The sequence below is a fragment of the Pezoporus flaviventris genome, unplaced genomic scaffold, assembly GCF_033815535.1.
Source record: "Pezoporus flaviventris isolate CSIRO_AGI_PZ_B2104156 unplaced genomic scaffold, CSIRO_AGI_Pfla_v1 ptg000072l, whole genome shotgun sequence".
Classification (NCBI taxonomy): Eukaryota; Metazoa; Chordata; class Aves; order Psittaciformes; family Psittacidae; genus Pezoporus; species Pezoporus flaviventris.
The window spans coordinates 9,264,348-9,282,756 of NW_026892620.1; the positions used below are offsets into that span (position 1 = coordinate 9,264,348).

The following is an 18,409-nucleotide window of genomic DNA, read 5'->3' on the forward strand; positions in this document are numbered from 1 at the left end:
GAGAACACTGTGCTTCAAGGAAAAACAATGACACGTAGAGTAGGGATAAAACAGAGATCAGCATTGCCTTCTCATTTGGCTAAAGGCACACAGGAAGGCATTAACAAACATACATTTTACCTGACCAGGTGTGATGCCCTATAGCTGAACCACAGGCGATACACACAAGCTTGCGTGTGGAGCTGTTCAGACAAAGAAGAGATGTCCCTCTCCAGGCATTTCTTCACCATTTGTAAAGTTATGCATGAAGATGGGGTACAGCTCCCCGTTCTGCTGACCACTCTGAGAGCACCTCTCTGCGAGCGCAGCACTGTTGCAGTGATCGCTGCACTAACACTACGTAGCATAAATCATAGGTTAGCAGAAACCAGCCTCGGAGTAGCTAATAACCAGGCAGCTTTATTGCTATCAACAGCAACGCCTGAAGGATGAACAACTACCTCACGGTCTCCCAATTTTCAGCTGTGCTGTTTCCACACACTGTGCAAATTTGAGCTGCCAAACCCAGCTGCAGACTGGGAGCTACTCAGATTCCCATTTTTCCAGCGCACTAAAGAAATCATACTTTTCCCAAGCAGTGCAACAAAAAGAGCTGTATTTATCAGGGAGCTGCAGTTCCCTGTCCATCATGCCTTGAACAGCTGTAGTGAGTGAGCTGGTTTCTGACGGACAGCCAAGATGTGTAATCTGAATCACACCATCCCACTGCTTATTCAGTGCCGATAGCTGATGCTATCCCCATCTCGCTCACTGGCTTGCTTTTTTTTTAACGTTTTGACACTAGTCCTGAAAAGGACGGATTTAAGTTAAACCCTTTTCAATAACGCAAATGTGGTTTTGCAATTAAAGCCACACAATTAGCATTGACAAGCTCAGGTCAGCAGAACACAGATTATGCCGTTCAAATGCTCTGCCACTCAGTGCCTCCAGCAAAAAGCTGCAGGAGAGGAGATGAGACGAAGAAGAAAAAAAATCTCCACACATTATTTAACAACTTGTGCTCTGATGCACTGCACCACTTGTGGATTTGTGGAGGGAGGCTCATTAATTTATTTAGTTAAAATCCCTTTGGCTCTGGCCTCCTTTTCCACTGGTTGTATCCCTTCAAGACAACAAGAACTAAGGGCAAGAATATTGGTAACATTCAGCAGAATTAACTTCTCAAAAAAATCCTAAATTAAAAGATCCATGTCTTAAAAATGTTTCCTTCTTTGCAAAAGGAAGTATTTGCATAAGATCTCCTTCACTCAGCCACTCATACTGCCTAGACACAGAAATCATGCATTCCTGGGATGACATAGTGATTAATTTTAATTGAATACTGCTGGTTTTAAAGGTATAAACAGTGTGTGTGTGTGTGTGTGTGTGCGCATACATGTATAGATCACAAAACCAGAAAGCTAAATACAGAAGCTAAAAGGATTTCTCTCTTGCTGTTTTTCACTCAGCTGTACTTGGTTCTCTTTCCTCAGAAAAGTCAGGAAATGTTTGTATTTCATTAATACAAACATTTGCACCTACATATCTTTAATATTAACATGGTGACTCCTTTCTTTCTGTAAACAGACAGAAACAACCATACAGTCTAAAACCAAAAGTGGCATCATAGCAAATGTAAGCAGTCACTTTACCAGCACAATTGATGACCATCACCTAGTAAGTGCAGCGCTAAGATCTTGATCCCATTTCTAAATCATCTCTCAAGAAAATCTAGGTTTCATTGCCATAAATTATGAATTCTGTGACTGAAGCTTTCTGTTTGTATCTGAGTGCTACATACACACAGCATTATTTCATAGAATCATAGAATAGCACTTTAAAATCAATCTACACAACGTGATTCAAATACTTCCGTGCCTGCGTCATTCTATTGCTTTCAGTGGTCAGGAGAGATAAGGCCTTGACCTTAGAAATAACATATGATACAATGTAGTAAAATTTGATCTAAAACTGAGATTAAATGTAACTCTAATACACTGTATTTACATTTGTTTCCAGTTCAAGGTGAGGTAAGAAACCCTGGAAATCCCCAGGAGAGCAACAACATGTTCTATTGCTCTTACGTATGTTAAGTTTACTCCTTCAGGACAAGAGGATTCCCATAAAATACTGGGAATTCCCAATTCAGAAAATCTGTGACTTGTAAAATGCTAAAATAGAGATTCTAAACAAAAAAAAAAAAGGAAAAAAAAAAAGGGGGGGGGGGGGAGAAGAGAGGGGAGTTAAATATCTCTCCTGTATCCCTTGTGTTTAGTAATATTATCATTTCTTCAGGGCAGAAAATCAAAAATTCCTTCCTGCTAGCACTAGCAGCGGATACATCCTTACGTATAGTTACATGTACATATACAAACACACACAAATTTCCCCCCTTGCACCCCTTCCCCAGCTTCGTGATAGAAAAAAAACAAGCTATTGGTTGCATTTCAGCTGCGGACTTGTACCCAGCTGAAAATGTTCCTTTTAAAGCCAGTTTAATTTAAACTGTGCTTCCCTATTAGTTTTCATAACTCAAATGACAAGCAGCACACACCCTTCAGCACACATTATTCTACAGGTGAAAAAGAAAACCCAACCTGTGACCCGTCATTTCAGTTGCACCAAGGAGAAGTTTGTGTGGAATATGTAATGAAAATGCAGATATATAGATCACATTTCTTACCATGTCCCCAGGCTTGACAGAAACTGCCACCACTGCTCCAGGCATGGGAGATCTCAGAATGCTGGAGGTGTCCTCTGCTGCTTTCTCTGGCATGTACTTGCTCATCTCTGCAGCAACCTTCGTCAGTATTTGTAATTTGTACTAAAGAATAAGAAGAGGAATGTTTTAGAAAACTGCACCTTGGTGAATTCCAGTCAATAATCTGCTCTATGTTACGGCATGTTTTTATATAATACATCTGTTGTCTGTTCTTCACAGGAGTGTCTAAAAATCGCTGTTTGAAATCTCTATTCAGAGTTTCATTTTCAGGACATGGAAAAATATGCAACCCAAAAGTGCAGCAATGAGCATACAGACGGAAGGAATCAGGTACAGTAATGTCAGGTTCATTTTAAAACTGGGGGGTGAAAAGGGAGATTAAAAAAATTAAAAAAAAAAAAACAAGAAAACCAAAAAGCAAACAGGAACATCATTGTGCTTATGACACATGATGCTTAGAGGATAAGGAGTATCGAGGGATTCGTTTCCAGTGCTGTGATGAATTGGAAACTGAGCCTCTGGGCAAGTCTGCCAGATTTTCAATGACATGACTGATTTTAAACATTGTGTTTACTTTTTAAGCATTTCTTTTTATCACGTATTTAATGTTTGAAGTTAATAACTTGCTTAGATTTTGTGATTAAAACCAATTTCAATTCCATTTTTTCACGCACGGGCAGAATGATGGAACATTGTGGTTCTAACAAATACACCTTTTCCGCAATAAAAACTGTTCAGCATCTGTTATCTACCTTGAGGGAAAAAAAAAAAAAAAAGAAAGAAAAATGTTTTCTCTAGGATGTTTTATAGCAATTATAAATGGAAGCAAGTATGGTGACCCTCGGGGGTCTGAGAGCATCCCTTTAAACAACACCTTGCTGAAGACATGTGTGTGTGTGCAGTAATTTCAGCTCCAGGTTTTTAGTTTTTACAAACTTGTAATCACTTTGACAGATAATTCGCTGCACTTGGACAGATGGCCTTCCCATTTGTCCCAGTGCACTGGAAAATGAATGCAAAAAGCCAGTAGATGGCAGCAGGTCTCTGCGTGAAACTCCTGGCTCACCAAGGCCAACGAGTGAAGACCAGCACCACACTTCATCAAAAATTTAAACAAAGGTTTTAATAATAAGCACTGGATGAACTGCATTTACAATTCAAATGCGTATTTTGCTGATGTAAAGTTCAACACCTTGCTTTGCACAGTATGTTTTCCTCCAAAACAATTAGCTATTGTTTTATTAACAATAAAATGTCTTTACTTTTCATTTTTACCCAGACAGAAAAAATCTGATATCCTTATGGTGAAGGTAAAGGGGGACTCTACCTTCTGCTTCTGTAGAGAGTAGAATAAGGTATTTAGAAATACATGCAAAAGGTGATTAACTCTATAATGACAGCTTTAAAACGCAGCTTTCAAAGCCAAATTAAAAAGTAACAGAGGATTACCATCCTCTATAAATGGCGCTTGGACACACAAGATTATGTGCAATGAACAGAGCATCCATTCACTTAGAAATACTTGCTTCTAATCAGATATATAAGCACATGGTTAAATGAACCGATCCCCCACCACCACCCCAGTAAACTAATAAAATGTCACAATATCCCCTGAAGCTGTATGTGGCACCCAAAGATTTCAGAACTTATTCCCAAACACATGCCTTGGTTACAATTGATGTGGCAGAGGGGAACCAGCACCATTTTGTATGCAAAAAGCTCCCAAGCCTCCTGCAGGCATCATCATGACAATTAAGACTGTGGCACTCACACTTTCCAACCCCAAATACAGCTCTTCCTGCATAAGCAACTACATTCAATATGGTGGGCTCCTTGCAGTTGCTTTTTCTAAAAGTAAAGCACATGTGTGTGATACACGTGCACGTATGCACACTTGCATGGATGCTGTAGGGAGAGGGGAGGTGATGCCTACAGAAGATTTGATGACAGAAGTTGCAAATAGAATTGCAGCAGTGTGACAAGTCAAATAATAACATCTTATGCATGTTTCTTTATTCTTGAGTGTCTGTTTTGCAATCAAGACATACAAGTGTCTGCCAGCTTCTGAAGGATATGATCCTTAAGTGAAATTACTGTGCAAATAAAAGCTTTTTACTCCTATTAGAATTCATCTGAGTCATAAGTGGAGAGGAAAAAAAGCTTGCAGAGTGTATTCTGCTGTCAATCTAATAAACATTCTGTGCAGAGGGACTATTTATCAAAGATAAATTGTACTTAAAAGTCCTTCATTAAATCTATGGGGGGGAATATAATTACACCAAATTGCACAGTTTCAGTATCCATGGTTAGTGTCGCCTTTGTACTCAGAGTTTGAAAATAAAATAAATTAAAAAAAGGAAAAAAGAAACAACACAGAAATAAGTTAGATTTGTGGTCTGTACTGGTCATTACCTCTTGTACAAGACTGTTTTGATACGATTTCAAAGCATTAGGCTTAGCTAACATTTAGGTTTTTAAGCCACATATAACACTTCTGAGCTGCCCAATTACAAAACTGAAAAAGTGAAAGCTAGGCCTTCTGCGTTCATCTAGGTTACAGTATTTCATAGGGACTGAAATACAGAATTCCCTATGCACTCCACAATGTACAGCAGTGGAGGAAAGCCATGTTCCTCAGTCCGCTGCACTTTAAAGCCGAATTCTCCACACCAAGTTAAAATATCTCTACAAACATTGTTTTTACTATCTTTATAATTTTCATAACTTTTAGATTCCTTTCTCTGCAGGACTCCTGCTTTGCTTGGAGTGAGATGTAAGAGTCAGTATACTCAAAGCTTTAAAACGTAGGTCTTTGTTATTGATGAGCTGTTCCTTTTCCTTTTGTAGTTGTTTATTGTTCTTTAGCCTGTTTGGGGGATAAGCAAGTTACTGTAATCAAAAAGTAAAAAATAACAACAGTAAACTTCTGGGGAAAGGCCTTTTTTGGCACAGCTGATTCACAAATGACCTTTCAGAATATTAAAAGACAAAGTCACAAAGAAAGGTTCCTTCTTTAAGATTACCTTTGATGTATTTCTGCTGCTGGCTGGACCCCACTAAATAAGAGCATAAGTGTCCCTTTGTAAGGCTGTTTCTCATCCGTGGGGGATGAGCTATGCAGAGGGGACCAAGGGGGTTGTTCACCTAATCCAGGTGCAGCTTTTGGTTTGGTGAGAGCCACAAAACTCTGGAATACCATGTCAAACCATGCCTGCCAGTGCTGCTACAACAAAAACAATTAAGAATATACCGCATTCTATCATGATTACCACTGCTGCTATGCCTTTGATTTAGTGAGGGCAACACCAAACATACAAAGTTTCGATACCCTACTAACAGAATGCAAATGAGGTCTGGATTTTCTTCCTCTATCCTCAGGAGGAAGAGTTGGGGAAGGCTGTGAAGTTGGTTATAGAGACCAGAAGGTTTCCACTGGCCTAAACCAGAAGAAATATCTGTTGGAGTCATAAATAAATCGCATGTGGACTCTCAGAGCAAGGAAATCTGCTAGCCACCAGATCTACACTGATGAGTAGTTGTCACCAGCCACTGCTCCACTCTGCCAGGTTTCAGAGCCTAATTCTTCCAACCAAAGTCAAGTCAATAAAGAGGTACCCAAAAGAAGCCATACAGCTTTTGATGGCACAGAAAACAGGTGTTTCTTTTTCACAACACTGCTGGAAGTCCACAATCCGTTGACAAAAATTACAGTTGGAAAAGCGATGTTACTTAATAGTTTTCTAAGGGTAACAGTATCCTCTCCTACCTCTCCCACTAAATGAACTGGATGTGTATGTAATAAAAACCTACCTCTCAGACCAAATCTCCGTGACAAAAAAGAAGAAAACAAAAAGGTGTAATAATAGCCGTGCAAAGGAGTAAGGCAGTGGGAAAGAAAGCAAATACAGTGAAAATTATCCCCTGGGCTTTGTGAAGGCTTTTTGTAGATGTATATCCTACTGATCTCCCAGGTCAGTAGGGAAGCAGCAGACTGGCTGCTACAGAAAAAAGTGGCCAGGGCACATCTGCCCCCATCTTTGGTTAAAATAAGGAGTTTTGTAATTTGGATATATACAATTCTCTCGCCGTGTACAACAGAATATTGAAACCCTTCAGTAAAATGCTCAAAACTGCACTCTGTTACATCTCACATTAGTTTACCAAATATGATCTTCCCTGTACACCCAAAGCTCATGTCCCCAGAAGCTGGAAATGTTCAAACTCCATTGGAGCTTTTATAGAGCAACCTAGTGTATCACTACCCATATGTTACTTATGGCAGTATTTGAACTGCTGACCAGATGTGCATTTTCAGTATGATCTACCTAAATGTTCAGCCACGTTTTTCAAATGTCTGTCGTTCTTGTGGTTAGAAGGCTGAAAATCTTATGTAGCTCAGATTTCAGCATAGAAACCATCTGCCGTGCATCTTCATTATATTCACTGACCTTACAGTCTCATTTTCAGAATCAGTGAAATTTATTAACTGTGGCCACATAACTTCCCTTTAACATTCCTAACCAGCATCCTGCCTCGCGTCACTTAACTGTTGTCACCTGCGGTTTGATGTCACAGATTCACACGTAGTATGTTGTTCGGTATTCATTTAAAGCAATACTGAGCAACGTTCCACTGCTGAGCGCAATGAGCATGCTGCCTTTTCATTAACCATTTTACATATTTAACATTGTGACCATACCCTTGCTTCGATTTCCACCACAGCACATGAACAGGTAAACGATGTATTTATTCCATATTACTTGAAGGTGTCAGGGGGCACCTTCTTTCAGAGTCAAGGATTTCTTACTCAGCAAGGAGATAGATGACATGCTTCAAATCACAGAGCTTTTTTTTTCTGAGCTTGGAGTTTCAGCGCTAACTTAATTCCACAGGGGGGTGGTGGTGAGGACTGGCATTAACACCTGCACAAAATAATGGCACTTTTCGGTCTAATGGAGTAGCAAGCACTCAACATGCTAGAGAGACTGTAAACAGAAAGACAGAAAACAATAAAACAAAGTTAAAAAAATTAATAAAGAAAAAAAAACGAGAAATGGAAAAAGGAAAAAATAAAAATGGGGGGGGGGGAACACAGGAAAAGGGGAGGAAGGAAAAAAATAAAAGGGAAAAAGAAAAGAAACAGAACAGCCACAAAATCATGAGTCTTTAGTATCAGCAAAAGGGAAAGGAAAAAAAAAGAAAGAAGCCTCACCACCACACAGTACACGCTCCAGCAGCAGCAACTTAATTAGAACTGTAATTCAGCCACATTTCCCACTTTCCATTCCTTGTGTGATACATAATTAACACTCTAGAGAACCCTAACAAGGGTTAAAGCCGCGCAAAACCATCTTCCCTCCACTTCAGACTGGGGCTGAGGAGGCAGAACCGAAACCGCGCGGGCAGAAGGCGCGGGGATGTCCTTCTCCCGGAGCTAGGATGGGGCAGCCGAGCCCGGCGAGGGGACTGGGAAGGGCGGAGAAGCCCCCCCACCCCCGCCTTGCCGCCGCATCTGACGCAGCTGGAGCCGCTGGAGCAGCCGGCTAGCATCTTGCTCTGACAACTCCATCAGCGCAGTCTCAAGGTAGCTGTCAATCAGGATGCATCATTTAATACAACAGCACACCAAGGATTTTCTCCTCCAACCCACATGACAGCGTATCTACAGCTCTATTTATATCAGCGCCCAGTCGTGTTTACAACGCCGTTGTAATTAGAAAAGATGCAACAGGCGGCAATATTATTCAGATCTCCATTTTGCCATGCTGCCACGTAAAGTGCGATCTTGCTTCACAGAGTCATGCTAAATGACAAAAGCGCTATTTTCTTCAGTCTCTGTGCTCAGACAGCACTTCATTTGCAGCTATCTATAATTAGATTAATGGTGTAGTGCCGTACAAAGCAGGCCCACTTCACATCAGATAGCATATGAATTAGGACAAACACTTATTTCAATTCCAGGCAGAGAAAGCAGTGACTGGGGTATTTAGCATACCCTTTATGGTGGAATGAGATGTTAATTGTGTACCATTACCTCTAAACTGCTTGCTTGTTGTATAAATCACTGTGCTAATTGATGCAGAGATAGAAACGTAGCCACAGGCAAGAAAGCAAGGGAATGAGAGCTGAAGATGGTGGATAAAGGATTATCGAGTAAAACCATATGGAGATGAGATTCCTTTGAAAGCCGCCCACAAGCAGTACTACTATGAACTACGGGAGGAAAAGTGCTGCACTGATGCGTAAGAAAAAGAAAATATATATATATTTTACGTCATCGTTTCAGAACAGAATCTTTGTGGCGAATCCGAGCCAAGGACAAACTGAAGAATAAATGTGTGCAATGAACCTCAACACGCACTTCCAAAAGACAAGTGGCAGGCTAAGCATGCCTGGGAATAGTCACCACACTGCCTGGATTTTGAGGGCCTGAGTTTAATATGTAGCACTTGCAAACTATCCGAAGGAGATGTCCCCTGACTATCTGTGGACTAGAAACTGGAGCTTTTAAACAGAAAATATGTATGTGCTAAAAAAAAAACCAAATAACCAAACAACCCAAGAACCATTCAAGAGGCTGCTGATACGTTAAATGAAATAATAATGAGGAGGAAGGGAAGCAGCATTACACACCTGTAGTAACAACTACATGTATTTTAGCCCGTGCATACACAGACAAGAAAATCGCTGACACACCACTACCACCACACACACTACACCATAGTGCACAGGCAGGAGAGGAGAATCTCTCAGAAGTAACAAGTAGCTGCATCAGCTCCAGGACTAACCAAGCCTGCTCTCTCACAGATGAGGCTGGCAGCTGTTTGTCACCTCTCTAACAGCATTTCATTGGTGGCGTTCATAACTGCACTCCCCAGCCTTGATTCACTCGCCTTAAATAAACCATGAGTTTGACCAAACCCTCTGCCCTCCATCCCTACCACGAGGACTTGCAGCTTCCTCCTACAAGTGGACATCTTTTATACACAGAAGGGGTTGGACTGTAATGCTTTCAGGGCCCTCACCCCTCTGCTACATTTGGCTAAAGTCAATCCACTGAGTGAAAGTTACCAAGAAGTGACAAATACACACCAGGAGCCACCAGCATGCCTGCCCAAGTCTTAGTTTGGAGGCAAAGTTAACTAAAAATAGAATTAAGAAAGGAAGAGAAGCTACAGTCCTGAGTGCTACATTCAAGGACAAGCCAATAGGGTGACATGCCCACCTTTGAGCTGTGCTTCTTCCCCAGCACACACTGCAAATCTATTTGTATAACACCTATTCTGCAAAAGAGTGCCTCTAGTATACATGCAGTCAATGCCACTGCACCCTAAATCATCTCCCATCTGTCCCAAATTATTATTGTATACATTTCTTTCTTAAGCTGCTTCTTCAGAAAACCCGGTTGAGCTTGTACGCAGCTAAGACAGCTTCATACTTTGATCACTAACGCAATGCCAAGACAAAATGCTAGCAACTAAACGACTACTCAATGTCCTGTTCTAAGAAAACACATTCCCCTCACCCCACACAACACGATACTTAACAGCAAATGCAAACTTTCAGCCATGAGCTCTGAGATCTTAGCACTGTGAGGTAAGCTCCCAAAAAATACAAGGTATCTTCCCTGTGAGTGTTCAATTCCCCACTACTCTTCACTGTTTGATACTGTTTTAGCCTAAAAAAGCAAAGTGAATGTACTATTTCTACTAGACAACTCACTGTCCTAAGGTTCATTAAAAAGAATGAAATGCTGAGGTTTCCAACTTCTTTTTTAATTTTCTTTTGGAGCTACCTGTTTTTTCTACTACTGGCAGCTAAGTATTACTTGGTAGAGGAGGGAGGTAAACTGTTGCTATACTGTTTATTGACCTCAGTTCCCAAATAAATACAAATAGCAAATATATATTTATGTGTATCCATGTATATAAAGGAGGGCTTAGGGGTGGACAGTTACTCGTTACAAACAAGCAAGTACTAATGTACAAATTACTGCTTGCTGCAAAATCAAATGAATAGCAGAAGAGAATTGCATATTGGTTGATGAAGTGCTTCAATTACTTTGAGAGGAACCTTTGAATTATTTCCAACACAATGCACTAAACAGGAGTAAGTAGAGTGATGTTAAAGACAGCATTAGCTGTTTTGAAATTACAGTAGAGTTCAGTGATTTAGATTTTAGTCACCAGACACACAAAGCCTGTGGATTACCCTCCTTTACCACTGAAGCTTACAACTTTTAAGGAAGCACTAGCTATATCTGGCCAACCAAAGGGACCTGTGAAATAGAAACAAATGGCAGAAGGAAAAAAAAAACCCTCCTGTGTTGACTACTTTGAAATAACACCTCCCAAGTGTGCTGCTAGTTGACATAAATGGAAATGCATTGAGGAAAAGAGCTGTGAAGCTGTGTAACAGTCCTGTTCCTAATCATTAATCACTTTTTTTTAGACCATTTAAACTAACCCATTAGAGCCTGCAGCAAAATGCCAACACTCCCATCACTTGCATGTCAGCAGTGCTGGTGTTAACAGGAGAAAATATATGGTTTCTATGACTGTGCCCCAGTTCTACAGCATTTGCTACCTTTAATTGAAAAAGGCAGTTAAACACAAGGTAAATCATTCAGTTAGCTAAGCTGTTTAATAACATATAATTGATAATGTCAATACATTACAGTGACATAATGCATCACTTTCATCACTCTTATGCTTCAAATACGGTCAACTTATACTTCAAACATTCACTTTATATCTGCTATTTAATGAAAAACCCAGGGAGAACTGCCTTGAGTACCACATGTGGAACATACGTACACACAAATTACTGCCTCAACTCAGCTGTGAGTTGGTTAGAAAAAGGTTCCTGCCACTACACTTGCAACTTCATGAAAATGGTTTAGATATGGCATTAGCAACTTGCTTTTTGTCTCAAAACACCAGAGGCTCTCACTGGAATAATCTACATTTCTCTGATAAAATCTGTTAGAAAAAAGCATGAAAAGTCTTCACAAGAAAAAGCAACTACTTGTATTCTGAAATGTGTCCCAATCCTGCAGGCTTTTCCCTAACTTTTCACATGCAACCAGGCCAACAATAGCCACCAGGACTTGTGGTTAGTATGAGTCAAATCACATGCCTGAGTACAAAATCATACCCCCTAAATATGAAATCTGGAGTAGGAAAAAATATGTCCTATCAGATATATACAGACAGCATGGTTAAACCTGACTAACCCCATTATATATTACAGTGGGTTTTTACACATAATAATAGTAATAATAATAAAATAATTGTACAAGTATTTTAAAAGGGCAAGAATATCTGATCTTTGTATAACATTAAAAATATAATCACTGACAAGAACTGCACTCTTCACCTGTGTGGCTGAGGACAAGCATATGGTTGCAAAATGAAATGGATTTTTAGGTTTGTTTTTCAAAAAAATATACCTCCCTCAAATCTTTCCCCCAGAAAAAAAAAAAAAAAACCAAAAAACAAGAAACCAAACAAAACCAAGCAACAACAAACACCCACAAATAAACCAACAAAACCAAAGAAAAACCCCACACGATCAACTTTAGTGACCAGTGTCACAGGATGCATGCAGGAAAAGGTGATGGAGCAGACTCAGTGACAGCAGGCAAGACAAAGTGTGCTGCCACTTTGAACCTCTATCTCTATTACCTGCATGTAACTACATTTGTTTCCCTTGAGATTTTAACTGTATCATAGACAAAATGGATCAGTATTTTGAAAATAAAAATACTCTGCCTCATAAGTAGCCACTTGCTCTCCTCCTGTTGGAAAGTAGCTCTAGGTTGTGGCAATGATATCAGTATGACCAAGCCTCTAAACTTTAAACAGTTTGGTTCAACTGTCCTGGAGCTCACCATCCAAGGAGAAGAGTTACACAGATGTCCAACTAATAAAGGTTGCAATGAACTGTGTATCTGTCCATAACAAAGTAATTTGTTAAGAGTGATGGATTCTTACAACCATTAAAAAAGCAAGTCCATCTATAATACACTGTGCAAAACTCACAAAAGTAACCTGTTGTCGTGGTTTAAACCCAGTCAGGTAACTTGTTCACTCACTCCCAGTGAGTGGTGCCAAGCTGACAACAATCAAGGTCCGTGTTCGTCTCCCCCCCCTCCCTGCACCGGGACTCTCCCCTTCCCCGCTCCCGGAGGAACGGGGAGGAGGATCGAGAGAGTGCAACTCCTACGGGTTGAGACAAGAACAGTCCAGCAACAAATCACCACCGCTACTATCAGCTAAAACAATGATAAGGGAAAATAACAAGGGAAGAGAATACGATACCACCGGCCAAGAAAACGAGTTCCACCCGGAAGCCCCTGTCCTTCCGGGCAACTCCCAGTTACCCCCCACCCCGGGCATGACGTGCTGTGGTATGGAATACCTCCCCGGCTAGCCCGGGTCAGGCGCCCCGTCTCTGCTTCCTCACAGCTTCCCCTCCTCCCTGGCAGAGCATGAGCCTCACAAAGTCCTTGGTCAGGGTAAACATCACTTAGCAACAACCGAAAACATCGGCTTCACCAACGCTGTTCTCAAAACTAGAAGTCAAAACACAGCACTGCACCAGTTAACACAAAGGAAAAAACATGACTGCTACTGCTGAACCTAGGACATTATCCACCCCTTATTCCATACCATTCACGTCGTGCTCAGATCCCACATTTTCAATACACCATCGCTCTCCCACATATATACATCCATATACATACAGACCAAGAGGAAAAAAATCATTTTCTTAGTGCATGGACCAATCCCTATAATGCTGCCGAGTCCATTCGGTCCATGATGTTCCAAGTTCATTCTCTGTTGGGATGATGGCTGGAGGGAAGTCAGGGCCAGTCGCTGGTGACCTGGAGACATCTAGTTGATGGGCTATAAAAGCATTACACAGCAGGCAACAGCATACAATTGAGTTCACTGGCTGTTTTCCCCTAATATCAAATCCCCTTGAGGTATACATCGGACTTCCCCATCTTCCCGCATTACCCACCAAGTATATCCAGGTCCCTGAGCAAAAGCAATCCCACGAGTGGGTTTGCCTTTACCTGAAGCAGGAATAACCCAGACTGTCTTCCCCAGCAAATTCTTCATATGCACCACGGGAACTCTGTCCCCCTCTACAATATGTAAAAGTTCTGACTGGGCTGGGCCAGCCCTGTTGGCAGATCCTCTGGTGTTGACCAACCAGGTAGCCTTTGGTAAATGTGTATCCCAATGCTTGAAAGTTCCCCCACCCATCGCTCTCAGTGTAGTTTTTAACAGCCCATTGTACCGTTCGATTTTCCCAGAGGCTGGTGCATGGTAGGGGATGTGATATACCCACTCAATGCCATGCTCTTTGGCCCAAATATCTATAAGGTTATTCCGGAAATGAGTCCCATTGTCTGACTCAATTCTCTCTGGGGTGCCGTGTCGCCACAAAATCTGTTTCTCAAGGCCCAGGATGGTGTTCCGGGCAGTGGCATGGGGCACAGCGTATGTTTCCAGCCACCCGGTGGTTGCTTCCACCATGGTAAGCACATGGCGCTTGCCTTGGCGGGTTGGTGGCAGTGTGATATAGTCAATCTGCCAGGCCTCCCCATATTTATACTTCAACCATCGTCCTCCATACCAAAGAGGCTTTAACCGCTTGGCTTGTTTAATTGCAGCACATGTTTCACACTCATGAATAACCTGGGCAATAGTGTCCATTGTTAAGTCCACCCCTCGGTCACGGGCCCATCTATATGTTGCATCTCTGCCCTGATGGCCTGAAGTGTCATGGGCCCACCGGGCCAAAAATAATTCACCTTTATGTTGCCAATCTAAGTCCATCTGAGCCACTTCAATCTTAGCCGCTTTATCCACTTGTTGGTTGTTCTGGTGTTCCTCAGTGGCCCGACTCTTGGGTACATGGGCATCTACATGACGTACCTTCACCACCAGATTCTGCACCCGGGCAGCAATATCTTTCCACAGTGCAGCAGCCCAGATGGGTTTACCTCTGCGTTGCCAGTTGCTCTGCTTCCATTGCTTCAACCACCCCCACAGGGCATTTGCCACCATCCATGAGTCAGTATAGAGATAAAGTACTGGCCACTTTTCTCGTTCAGCAATGTCCAGGGCCAGCTGGATGGCTTTCACCTCGGCAAATTGACTCGATTCACCCTCTCCTTCAGCAGTTTCTGCAACTTGTCGTCCAGGACTCCACACAGCTGCCTTCCATCTCCGATGCTTTCCCACAATACGGCAAGAGCCATCAGTAAACAAGGCATACTGCTTTTCACTTTCTGACAGTTTATTATATGGTGGGGCCTCTTCAGCACGCACCACCTCCTCCTCTGGTGACATTCCGAAATCTTTGCCCTCTGGCCAGTCCATGATGACTTCTAGAATGCCTGGACGACTGGGATTTCCTATTCGAGTTCGTTGTGTAATTAGTGCAGCCCATTTACTCCATGTAGCATCAGTTGCATGATGTGTAGAGGAGACCCTGCCTTTGAACATCCAGCCCAGCACGGGCAGCCGGGGTGCCAGGAGGAGCTGTGCTTCAGTGCCAATCACTTCCGAAGCAGCTCGAACCCCTTCATAGGCTGCCAGTATCTCTTTCTCAGTTGGGGTATAGCTGGCCTCAGATCCTTTGTATCCCCGACTCCAAAAGCCGAGGGGTCGACCTCGAGTCTCCCCTGGAGCTTTCTGCCAGAGGCTCCAGGTAGGACCGTTCTCCCCAGCTGCAGTGTACAGCACATTTTTTACATCTGGTCCGGTTCGGACTGGTCCAAGGGCTACTGCATGAACTATCTCGCGTTTAATTTGCTCAAAGGCTTGTTGCTGCTCAGGGCCCCATTTAAAATCATTCTTCTTCCGGGTCACATGATAGAGAGGGCTTACAATCGAACTGTAATTTGGGATGTGCATTCTCCAGAACCCCACTGCACCCAAGAAAGCTTGCGTTTCTTTCTTATTAGTTGGTGGAGACATTGCTGTTATCTTGTTGATCACATCTGTGGGGATCTGTCTACGTCCATCTTGCCATTTTATTCCCAAAAATTGAATCTCCTGTGCAGGTCCCTTGACCTTACTCCGTTTTATGGCAAAACCGGCTTTCAGCAGGATTTGGATTATTTTCCTCCCTTTCTCAAAGACTTCTTCCGCTGTATCGCCCCACACAATAATGTCATCAATGTATTGCAGGTGTTCTGGAGCTTGCCCCTGTTCCAGTGCAGTCTGGATCAGTCCATGGCAAATGGTAGGGCTGTGTTTCCACCCCTGGGGCAGTCGGTTCCAAGTGAACTGGACACCCCTCCAAGTAAAAGCAAACTGGGGCCTGCACTCTGCTGCCAAAGGAATGGAGAAAAATGCATTGGCAATATCAATCGTGGCATACCACTTGGCTGCTTTTGACTCTAGTTCATACTGAAGTTCTAGCATGTCCGGTACGGCAGCACTCAATGGTGGTGTGACTTCATTCAGGCCACGATAGTCTACTGTTAGTCTCCATTCTCCATTAGACTTTCGCACTGGCCATATGGGGCTATTGAAGGGTGAGCGGGTCCTGCTGATCACCCCCTGACTCTCCAGTCTACGGATCAGCTGATGGATGGGAATCAGGGAGTCTCGGTTGGTGCGATATTGCCGCCGGTGCACTGTTGTGGTCGCAATTGGCACTTGTTGTTCTTCAACTTTCAGCAACCCCACAGCAGAGGGATCTTCTGAGAGACCAGGCAAGGTGGACAGCTGCTCAATTTCCTCAGTCTCCAAAGCAGCAATACCAAAAGCCCACCGGTACCCTTTTGGGTCTTTGAAGTACCCTCTCTTGAGGTAGTCTATGCCGAGGATGCATGGAGCCTCTGGACCAGTCACAATAGGGTGCTTTTGCCATTCCCTCCCAGTCAGGCTGATTTCAGCCTCCAGCACAGTCAACTCTTGGGATCCTCCTGTTACTCCAGAAATATAGATGGGTTCCACCCCTTGACAGCTTGATGGCATCAGGGTACACTGTGCACCGGTATCTACTAGAGCCTTATACTTCTGTGGGACTGATGTGCCAGGCCATCTGATCCACACAGTCCAGTAAATCCGATTGTCCCCTACCTCCACCTGGCTGGAGGCAGGGCCCCTCTAATGGTCGTCACAGCATTGGACACTTAAGTCGTGGTGAAAGGGATTATTCTTCGTTATCACAGGAGCTGGAGTAAAATCAGCTCTTCCACTCCATCTGGGAAACTGCTCACCAGAGACTGAAGCCGTAGCTCTCATGGGACGATCAGTCTTGGCCCTTGCTCCCCTCTTCAGTTCACTCACCCGTTCCTCCAAAGCTGAAGTAGGTTTTCCATCCCACTTTGTCATGTCTTCTCCGTGATCCAGCAGGTAAAACCATAGGGTACCCCGTGGCGTATACCTTCTGTATCTCCTCTCTTGAACAATAGGACGTCTTTTGTTAATAGCTGAGACGCGTGTTGGTACACGTGAGGAGCTGGATAAATCAGATACATCGTCCCTCAATTTGTCGAGGTCCTGGGACAGTTTTTTCACAGCTGAGATGATGGAAGGAGTGAGATTGTCTTCGAACTCTCGGAGTTTATGAACCATTTCATCCACTGTTAGTGGTACTATGTCATTCCAGGTCACTGTTGCCAATGAATGGGCATATGATGACGGTGCATTCCGTGTAAGTTTTCGCCACATGGGTCGTGTACATTCAACTTCATCTGGATCTATAGGTGTATCCCCGTTATTTGGCTTGATGTGATAGATCATCTCTACGATGGCCGATTCCCTCAGAGACTGGATGCCTTTGTCTATAGTAGTCCACTTGGCCGAACGACTCGTAACATCGTCCTTGTACGGAAACCTTTCTTTCACAGCTGCCAAGAGCCTCCTCCAAAGGCTGAGGGACTTTTTCTCTCTTGCAATTGCTTTGTCAATTCCCCCTTCTCTAGCAAGTGATCCCAGCTGCTTGGCTTCTGTACCTTCTAGTTCGTGACCATCGGCCCCATTGTCCCAGCATCGGAGTAACCAGGTGATGATGTGCTCCCCTGGTTGACGGGTAAAATCTTTTCGCATATTCCGCAGCTCGGTTGAGGTCCGAGGTCGAGAAGTTACTTCTTCTTCTTCTTCGTCATGTGAGGATGACTCCTGATCAGATTCTGGACCGGGTGGTGAATTCATTGGTTCTTCATCTCGCTTCACCCTTTTTGCCTCCTTTTTGCTTGTTCTCTTGCGTACAGGGGCAACTGATATTGGTACGAATTGGTCCTCTGGTTTGGCTGCAGTGATTATCACTGTGGTTTGAGTAGCGACTGTACTTGTTGCTGGGGGTGGTGTAGCTACCGTGCTTGGAGCTGGGGTAACCGCGCTGTCTGTTGCAGTTGAAGTTTGAGCAGCTGCTGTACTTGCCACTGGGGTAGCTGCGCAGTTCATTGCAGCCAAAGTTTGAGTAGCGACTGTCACTTTGCCCTCAAATCCGCCGACATTCTTTTCCTTTTGAAGGTGCTGAATAGTGTTGAACAAGGCCCTGTAAGCATAGGCCAAGCCCCAGCACGTTGCCGTGATTTGTCCATCTCTGGTATGGCCAGAATGACCACACACCTCATTTAAGTGTTTTACTAATTCTTCTGGATTTTGCAGTTGTTCGGTAGTGAAATTCCAAAATACTGGAGGGGCCCACTGACCTAGATACTTGCCCATA

At 43.1% G+C, this 18,409-nt stretch overlaps 1 protein-coding gene across 5 annotated transcripts in view; it reads right to left on the reverse strand.

Moving 5' to 3' along the window:
- The window catches only part of PCCA (propionyl-CoA carboxylase subunit alpha), a 290,674-nt gene that overhangs the window by 13,544 nt on the left and 258,721 nt on the right, over nucleotides 1–18,409 (reverse strand). For all 5 annotated transcript variants that reach the window (XM_061472833.1, XM_061472832.1, XM_061472831.1 and 2 more), the window contains one exon: nucleotides 2,663–2,803. In XM_061472833.1, the coding sequence (XP_061328817.1) occupies nucleotides 2,663–2,803 (141 nt within the window). The remainder of the gene's footprint in view (nucleotides 1–2,662; nucleotides 2,804–18,409) is intronic.